We start from the raw sequence: 9,256 nt of genomic DNA, 5'->3' as shown, positions 1-9,256 counted from the left end.
AAACAGGGCCTTAGCATGTTTGCCATGCCGGCATATCAAACGGAGCCTAATAGGCTAAGGGCTGAAAACATCCAATTTGCGATTTCAATAGTCTAAGGATCAAAATTGTCTGGTTGAAGCTCCCAAATCAGACTGACAATAGTATGAGAACTAAAATGGGCAAAATAAATAATAGAGAAACCGGAGCTGTTTTTAGACCACCAGGAGCAGGAGGCAGGAGCCATCAAAAGTGGCTCATCAAGTGCTCTGGCTCCTCCAAAGGACTTGAGGAGCCCTACCAAACAAGCCCAAATCTGCTATGCATGTGCCACACCATGTCAACAGTGTCGAGAGGCTTCTCCCAAGTCCCAACAAACCAGGCAACAATGCCCTGGTGCGTGGAGATAGGAGAGCATCTCAGCTAGCCAGATCAATCTTGGGATGACATGACGGAACAGCACTTTATGGCTAAAGAAGGGGGCGATGAACTATTATCACAAGTTGATCCGGAGAATGTACAACCACCTGATATCCCATGAGTGAATCTAAAGGGTAAGGAAAAGAAAAAGAGGGCCAAAAAAGCTAAGAATAATCTAATCTTATACCTTGCTATCAGTTGCGCTAGTCACCAGGTTGAGAATCTAAAAAAGGTTTTACATGAACACAAACGGTGAAATACACTACAGCTGATCACAACTGCTCTTCTTTCTTCTTCTTCTTTACCTTTTTCCTTTACTTTTTTTTTTTATCCTCTTGCCTGGCCCTTCACATCCAGTGTGGTTTCAGTAAGAGTTGTTTAGCTCTGTGGGAACTGAGAATGGAGCAAGGGTGTTTGAAGGGATTGGAACCCCACCCCCTCGGAGAGAGACCGAGGGTCTGCTCCAGGCAGCAGTTGTCATGGCATTTGAATCGAAAAACACCACAATGACAGTTATATCATCGTGGAAGTGCCGCCTCACCCCCCGATCAATTTTCTTGAGGTCTGAATACCGCATCTCCCTCTTCTTTGCTGCTTCCTGCATTGCAGACTTTACTAACTTTCGAGCAATTCCCTGGTACATAAAAGTTAAGAGTGGCATCACGATAACAGCAAGTGGTATCATTGTGTAAAGAGTAATAAAACAACAAAAATAATGTAACAGGGGTCACGATTTTAACTTGAGAAAGTTTGTGGACCCGTCACTGTACTTTCTCAAAATACTCCCTTATCTCTATCATTACATGTTTATATGCCATTGACACAGTATCCAATATAAACCTTGACTGTTATTATCATAATAATATAGTAGCAAAAAAAGTCCTTTTAAGAAAACTGCAATTGTATGAGATTTACAAAATGAGACTCCCTCGAGATACAGATACATGTCTTTTTAAAATACATTAAGTCAACTTTTGAAATTTTGTCAATAAACATCATTTTAATATCAGGGTCTGTAACATTGAAAATCATTTGCGATTGATCTCAAAAAGTATTTTCATGATATTACAACTTTTGTTTGGTTTTATAAACGGTTTTATAAACATACTACTCCCTCCGTTCCAAATTATAAGACGTCTAGAAAAAGTTTTCTAGATTCATAACTATTTCTAGACGTCTTATAATTTGGGACAGAGGAAGTACAATAGAAATTGTTGGGATATAGCACAATAGAAATTGTTGGTCGCTCGTACCTTCACCCGGACGGACGAAGGGAAAGCTAGGGTGCTAGTCCCACACAGGAGAATGGAATGGGAAGAGAGCCTCCCTCTTGCCCTTGGGTTCTATTTATAGGGGATGCGGGAGGTGCATCTTCCTCCCCACCCCTTATAGTTCACGAATTTACATGAAGATCCTCAAACCTACTAGGCACTAGGCCTTTTTACATGGAGGGGGGGTAGGCACAGCCGCCCCTACCCCCAACAGAAATATATGGTCAGGGTTACATTTTGGATACTGTATCACTGTCCAGAACAGCATGTACCGTGACGGGAGGAATTATCTAACTACTAAATTGTACCGGCAACAACCAAAACTATGCATGTAAACCTTCAACTCAAGTAACAACGATTCAAGTGACACGAAAATGGTCCACACAATGAAGATAGAGCATCCCAGATTATCCTGGAGATGGTCTAATTCAGTATCAGCCAAATGTACAGACTTGCAGAGGCGTGAGCCACAGTGCAGTGCGGTTTCTTCAGTTACATTTTGAGACAGTCAATAATCAATCATACAACAATAGTAGATCTGTATAAACTTGAATGCTTAATCGCTTACAACTGAGGAAATGCTTAAATAAACTGTGCATTTTTAGAACAGGCTTCCATTAATGGCCTACAACTGAGGGAATGCTTAATCCATAGCATCTTGAATGAACTTAGGATAGGCTTCTAAAAATGCACAAATATTGTTCTCAAATTTCTTAAGACAAAAGTACATCCATTACCTAAACAGAAATGAATGTCAAAATATGATTAAACTACTATAATTGCATGTATAGTATTGATCAGGCAAGTAATAACATGATTTAGCCTGAGTCTCGAAAAGACCAAGTTACAGAAACTAAACATAAGATAAGAATACATACATTACGCGGGCTACTTTGGACCATGTCAACCGCTTCCTGATTGCTAAGATGCTCCCAGAGTCCATCAGATGCAAAAATGATGAACTTATCAGTTGGCTGTATTTGGTGTACAGTAATTGCTGGATCAGAACTAAGAAGTGGTCTCCTGAAAGTTTCCTGAAGACGAAACTTGCTGTGCAAAGGTTCTCTATTGAACTCTGGTTTCTTCAGATACACATCTCCAATTGACCTTGTTATCTGCAACAAATGATCATACCATGTGAGACGCAACCTGGAAGCAAAGCAATTCAACAAGCAAGATTGCATGACAGAATCTCATACGTATATATGCACTACGCAGCAGAAGTAATTGGAATGGCATTTACAAGAAAACAAAGTTGATTTCATAGTTACCATTACTACCAGACCAAGATCACTTACAAAATGATTAACCTAGAATATGCACCTATACCTATCTTGTGTGACTCATGCACTAACTTCCATTAAGGGTGCAGCATGAATAATAAGTTCAATTTATCAAAAAATAAAAAAAAAATCACTAGGGGCGAATGCAATATGAAAACTAAATTCAACACCTTACAGCACATCGGTCATAATAACATTGTAGATTACTGCACCCACATAGGTATTTTAAAAGGTTGGTCCATGAATATAGTAATACTCATGATTCCTGAATACAAATAAATATACTTAAGTGATAACATAACATCAAGATAAAACGAAAATGCAACCACAGAAGATAAAGCTGGCTACCCACATAATGCAAATCTCAGCTATGATGAGAATAAAGGTCTCAGAAGTTTTTTTTTTCTGCACTGTTAAAAATATTTGGATTGATGGGTCAGAATGGATAGACAAAAGACTGCCAACTTCATCTTATGCAAAGTTAATGTACCTGGATAATACCCTTTACACACCAAACATTGTGTTTTAGGACCACAATATGGGGATCATCAGGATGTGATGCCTGCAGCTCTCGTCTAACCTCCTCATAGGATGCATTGTGTTCTGCTGAGAGCTGCATTGCCAAAACCTCTCCAGTTCCCTTGACAAGTCTCCCAAGAACAGCACGGGAGTCCCCAAGGTTTGCAACATACAAAGTTCCGCTGCAAACCACGCCAACTAGACAGCAAGAGCCTACAGCTGCTAACTGAGGTCTCACTGACCATTGGTCACTAACTACAGAAATGAAACCCTCCTCAGTCGCTCGGAATGCCTTCCGAATCACATCTGCTGACATGCCCTTGTGCTCAGATGCGAATCCTGGAAACCAAAGTTTGTCATGCAAAAGCATAAATGAGAAAAGGTAAGCAGTTAAAACAAATTGTGATATACCTAGAAGATGTGACAGAAGACACTATCCTTTCGCAATGATCAATAATTTCTAGCAGTTTTACAGTTACCAAACTATTCCATGCAATGATGTGCTTCCATTCTATTCCCAGTTATATCAAGATCGAATTTAGGATAACTTTAGCCTTTATCTAAACATAACTGCATTCAAATTTGCGCGCGCTTTTCCATGTCAATATACATAGAACCACGTTCTATGCAATGCATGCATAAAATCAAGTGTCACTGAAATGGCAAACATCTTTACTCAAGAGCAATCAACATCAAGTTATACACACAGCTTGCATATCAGAATATTAGATGTATTGATCGTAAATCCGATAGCATAGCTTGATTGTTATTTGATCTAAGGCATGGACTTCAGCAGCGGTGGAGGCCTTACTCCTCAGGTGGTTGAAGAGATGATCATTGATGTACCGCGCCGTCTCCGGGCCACCATGCCCATCATAGACCCCGACGAAGGTGCCTTGCAGTCCAGGCTCCGATGTGCTCAGCGGCCCGGATTCAACCTGGCTATGGTCCTCCAGCAGGTTATTGGCCTGGACCACGGCCATCGAGAACTCACCATCGACGACCTGCCCGCCGTCCTTGTACCACAGGAGCCCGTCCTGGCGGCCGGTGGCATCCGATCCTCTGCGGGGGCGCCCGGCCGGTGATGCCGGCCCCCAGCAAGATTTCAAGTAATCCATCGCAGCCGATAGCATCCCTCATCTCCACCGCCACCCCATCGCCCACTTCGTGACGAAGACCATTCCTTTACCCTTTCCTTGTCCAGCAACCTGTTCTCGCTCCGTCTCCGCAACAAAATCTGCAATTGGAACCAAACAGGACGCATATGAAGATCAACCACCGCGAATCTAGCACCCAAATTGCATGATCGAAGGGAGGAAGGCCAACAAGTCCACCATACTTTCCTTGCATTGGGAGGGGAAGCAAAGAAAAAAAAAAAGGAATTACCTTTTCTCGGATATTTTTCCCTAGTAGCTGCGCGCTCGGATTGCTGCGCCTGCGATCTCACAGCCAGAGGAAGGAGCCTTAGATCTGGAAACCTATCGATCTCGGGCGCGGGGAAGGCAGCAAAGATTGGGTTTTTGTACAAACGGTGGGCTCCTCCGCGGGATCCAAAAGAAGCAACCAGGAAACCGAACCGAAAAGACTAAAAAAAGATGGGCTCTTTCGCTTTGCTTCCCCCTCCTCCTCCTCCCAAATCTCTGAGACTCGATCGAAGAACAGACAGGTAGATCAGAGCATCTTCACCGGTCCACAGGATATATGGAGAGCGCAAGCAAGCAAAGAGAGAGAGAGGGACCAAAAACTACAGGAGACGCAACCAAACCAGACCAGACCAGGGAAGAGGGATGAGAGAGGGGAGGGAGCTGATGCAGGGCCAGCAAGGCAGCGCTCAGAGATGGGCTCTACCGGTCCTAATTTCTCGAGAGGGGAAGGAACTTGGGAGTGGTGGCGACTGCTTCCCTTGTGCTGCTGCACCGTGTTGTTCCGTTCCATTAATCCATTTTTTCCCCTCTGCACTGCGCCATTCTTCCCCAGAAAGAAAAGGCAGCATTTATAGTGCCCACTCGAGCCATTTTTCGCCTTGCTCTGCCTCCTCGTTTGACCTGTGTTTTGCATCACTGGATTTCACGCGTGGGTGAAAAATGTTACAGCTACTAAGTGATATGTCTAGAAATGGGTTGCTAGGATTTTTTTTTCCTGAAATGCAAGTCAGAGATCAAAGGTATTTTTATTTCCTACATTCCAAAATATAAGTCTAATACTATAAAAGTATTTGAAATGATTATCATAGTTGTAAACGGCTCGTTCTTTCTTAATATAGTATTTTAACCAGTAGGGGCTTGCCCCTCCTGATTTTCTCAAAAAAATAATTATCATACAAAAAAGTTATATACTATAAAAGTATTAGTGTGAATCTAGTAATACAAATATTATGCCGCCAATCAATCTATAAATTTAGATATATATCAGTGATTGAAATGATTGACTTAGGATAGACCTTGACAAGAAAATAAGGGTCTGTTTGGATCCATTAATATTTAAAATTAGCGGCTAAAATTAGTACTAGTGGATCCAAATAGACCTGCTAATTCTTAGTTGGAGAGATGCTAACTATTAGTTATATTAGCAGATTTGGAGTTACTAATAAGTGCTAATAGTTCATAATATACACCTTAAACTCACTATTTAACCACCTATTAGCAGGTGCATCCAAACAGTCCCCTGCTAAAAATTACTAGCTAACTAAAAAATTGCAGTTATTAGCTATTAGCCAACTAATTTTTAGTGTTAATTTCCTAAGTTTAACTAGGAAATAAGTAAAACTTGCTGATGTCACGAATAGCTCAAGTAAAAAAAGATTTCATGGATTATTGTGCGTACCCACATAGTATATCGTTCCAGCAATGGAAAAATGACTCCCCCCTCTCTCTCTCTAAAATTATGGAAAATTTGGCTTTGCTTGCACGGAAAATTAAAACAGAACAGAGACCCAAATCATTTCTTAACGGCTTCAGCTTCGTTACACAGCTTGTTCGGCTAGGGTGAAACGATTATAAATTTCTAGTCAGAATAGTATTTTTCTCTCACACAAATCTGTCAGCAGTACTTCTTCACGAACCAGCCCAGCCAAACCGGCTGACAGCCGTGTGTGGCAGTACCATTTTCTTCATGCAAATGATTTAGAATGAAACGGCCGTACTTTGTCAGTTTTTTACTCGCGCCGACCAAAACCCATGGATGCACGGACGGACCTCCAGAGCGCCGCGTCATGGCCGAGTGACCTTCCCGGAAAATTCCCCAGGCCGGACGGCGCCCCCGCCGCTGAAAACGGGGCGCCCTAGCCGCGGCCCGCCAATTGGCGCGCCTGTGGCGTGGTGAGCGTGCGCGCGGGGGACGCCGCCACGGCTGGGCGGCTGGCTTGTACGGGACAACGCGGCCGCCACGTCGCTACTCGCTAGGCTAGGCTAGGCTAGGCTAGGCAGCAGGAGCGACTTTGCATCGTTGGCTTGGCGGTCCCGAGCGAGCGACTGGAAAAGTCTTGGCGCTGATGCTGGCTGGCTCCTGTGACGCTCCTCTCTCTGTTTGGAAAAAAAAAATCGCATGAAGATTGTAGGTACCGTGCGGCCGTACATACCTACGGTGGATGGCTGACGCGTGTCGGTTAAACAAATCTGGATCGGTGATTAAGGGGGTGTTTGGTTGTCCCTCCTGAATTTTAGTCGTTGTCTCATCGACTATTTGGACACATGCATGGAGTATTAAATATAGATTAATTACGAAACTAATTGCATAATTTGCGACTAATTTGCGAAACGAATCTTTTAAGCCTAATTAGTCCATGATTTAACAATGTTTTGCTACAGTAAACATATGCTGATGACGGATTAATTAAGCTTAAAAAAACATCTTGTAGAGTACTGACGGATTATGTAATTTATTTTTTTATTAGTATCCAAACACCCCATACAACATCCTTTCGACACACCTTCTAAATTTTAGTAGCTGAATCCAAACAACCCCTAAGTTGCTGGAAAACGTGGGCGAGCCGTGCTTCAATTCCAGCCAAGCCGAGCCGTGCCGAACTGCCGATCCCAGTAGCACCCGCGATGTACAAGCCAGAGGAACAGAGACGCGCGTCGAGCTTTTGTCCCTAGGTATGCACGGCCGCAGGGTGCATGCAGGCTCCATGCAATTTTTTTTTCCCTCTGTTTGGGCCGGCTGGGTGCTGCTGCTGTGGTCAATGCGGTGAAGCGATGCGCCGTCAGCAGTGTGAGGGCCGCCAAGATCCGCTGGTGCATTCAGATTGAAAAACAATGCCCAGGGCAAATCAGCAGCAGACACGACGAAATCCACCAATTTCACAGCGGCGGAGCCTGCCCGCCCGCCGGTATCGTGTCTGCCTGCATGTCGGGAGCCCGGCGACGCATCCCGCCACCACCCGCATCTGTGCCCGTGCGCGCGTGCCTGGGCTTCCGCTATAGTTGGCCATGCAGCCCGAGTCCGTCGGCCCGGCCCGGCCCAAGGCCCATTTTTTTGGCCCGGCCCAAGCACGGCACGACGGCTAGCGGGCCCGGGTTGACCCGGCCCGGAGGAGCAGGCCGTGCCTGGGCCTTACCCTAGGCACGTGGGCCGGCACAGCACGGCCCGCTAGCGCCCCAGCCTGCCGCCTCCCCGCCCCCCGCGGCCGGCGTATATAAAGCGGGGACTCCGCTCGACCGCCTCCTCCCGCGTCACCCCAAACCCTAAATCCTACCCGCGCAGATGCGACACCCTCTCTCCCTCACGCGCCGTCGCTCTCCCTCACGCGCCGTCGATCTCTCCCTCCTCGGCTCCTCCACTCTCTCTCCCTCCGGCCCTCCCTCCACTCTCTCCCGGCGTAACAACGGCGCCCCTCTCCCTCCCTCTCGCACGGCCCCTACAACGGCGCTCTCCTCCGGCGCGGACATCTCTAGGCAGGGGTGGCGCGGATCCAGCGCGGGACAGCGCGGATCTCCTCCTCCGTGACGGATCCGCTCCCCGCATCCTCCCTCCCTTCTCTGGCGGCTCTCCTCCGGCGCGGACGTCTCCGGGCAGGGGTGGCGCGGATCGAGCGTGGATCTCCTCATCCGTGGCGGATCCGCTCTCCACGTCCTCCCTCCCTCCCTTCTCCGGCGGCTCTCCTCCGGCGTGGATCCAGCGCGGGACGACGCAAATCTCCTCCTCCATGGCGGGTCCGCTCCCCGCGTCCTCCCTCCCTCCCTTCTCCGACGGATCCAGTGAACAGCATCGCCCTCCCCCCCCCCCCCTCTCTGTCGGCAGCCTGTGGGCCTCGGGCTGGCACGGCCTGTGAAATTGGCCGTGCTTCTCGAGCCGGCCCGGCATGAAAATCGGCCCACAGTGCCTTGCCTGGCCCTGAGGCCAGGCCCGTGGCCTTATGAGGCACGGCCCGGGAGACACGTCGTGCCGTGCCGGTCCGACCCCCATCGGGCCATGCTTTTACAGGTCCATGCCGGGCCGGCCCGTTGGCCATCTACAGCCTCCGCGCACTAATGCGCTTCCGCTGAGCTGTGCCCTCGCTGGTCTCCACGACGCTCCGAGGCCGTCCGATGGAGATCCGATGCGTGCGGATCCATGGCAGGCCATGTACCGTACCGCGCGCCTGGTTCTCCCGTTTTGACTTTCACCCGCTTGCAGTGCCACACATGTGGATGTGGCTGGCATTTGGCAGGATACCGATGAGATGATACTGCCTGACAGTGACAGTGCCTGCCCCTGCCGTGGTCAAACCACTCGAGGCCACACTAGCATGCATATCCGGGGCCACGCATGTTTCTCCTTGTCTAGTCGTCTTCACGTGCATAGCG

General features: G+C 47.3%; 1 protein-coding gene across 1 annotated transcript; it reads right to left on the bottom strand.

The window, feature by feature from the left end:
* Window positions 1-426: 426 nt before the first annotated feature.
* Window positions 427-5,441, bottom strand: LOC136541240 (probable protein phosphatase 2C 72). Its single transcript, XM_066533017.1, has 5 exons — window positions 4,857-5,441; window positions 4,282-4,707; window positions 3,442-3,809; window positions 2,547-2,783; window positions 427-1,031 (listed from the first exon to the last, which is right to left on the bottom strand). The coding sequence occupies exons 2-5, from the start codon at window positions 4,601-4,603 to the stop codon at window positions 762-764; spliced, it is 1,197 nt and encodes a 398-aa protein (XP_066389114.1). The 5' UTR covers window positions 4,604-4,707; window positions 4,857-5,441; the 3' UTR covers window positions 427-761.
* Between the last annotated feature and the right edge of the window lie 3,815 nt (window positions 5,442-9,256).

This window comes from Miscanthus floridulus, chromosome 1, assembly GCF_019320115.1.
Source record: "Miscanthus floridulus cultivar M001 chromosome 1, ASM1932011v1, whole genome shotgun sequence".
In the NCBI taxonomy this organism is placed as follows: domain Eukaryota; kingdom Viridiplantae; phylum Streptophyta; class Magnoliopsida; order Poales; family Poaceae; genus Miscanthus; species Miscanthus floridulus.
The sequence above is the reverse complement of the archived record's forward strand: the minus strand, read 5'-3'. Positions and strand labels throughout refer to the sequence as shown.

Bases quoted from the DNA above. Each gene is read 5' to 3' on its own strand.
- LOC136541240 (XM_066533017.1), bottom strand. From the start codon at position 4,603: ATGCTATCGGCTGCGATGGATTACTTGAAATCTTGCTGGGGGCCGGCA. The intron at 2,784-3,441 runs GTACATTAACTT...CATTTGTTGCAG, and splicing joins GTGTAAAGGGTATTATCCAG to ATAACAAGGTCAATTGGAGA. The intron at 1,032-2,546 runs GTATGTATTCTT...TTTATGTACCAG, and splicing joins TCCAAAGTAGCCCGCGTAAT to GGAATTGCTCGAAAGTTAGT.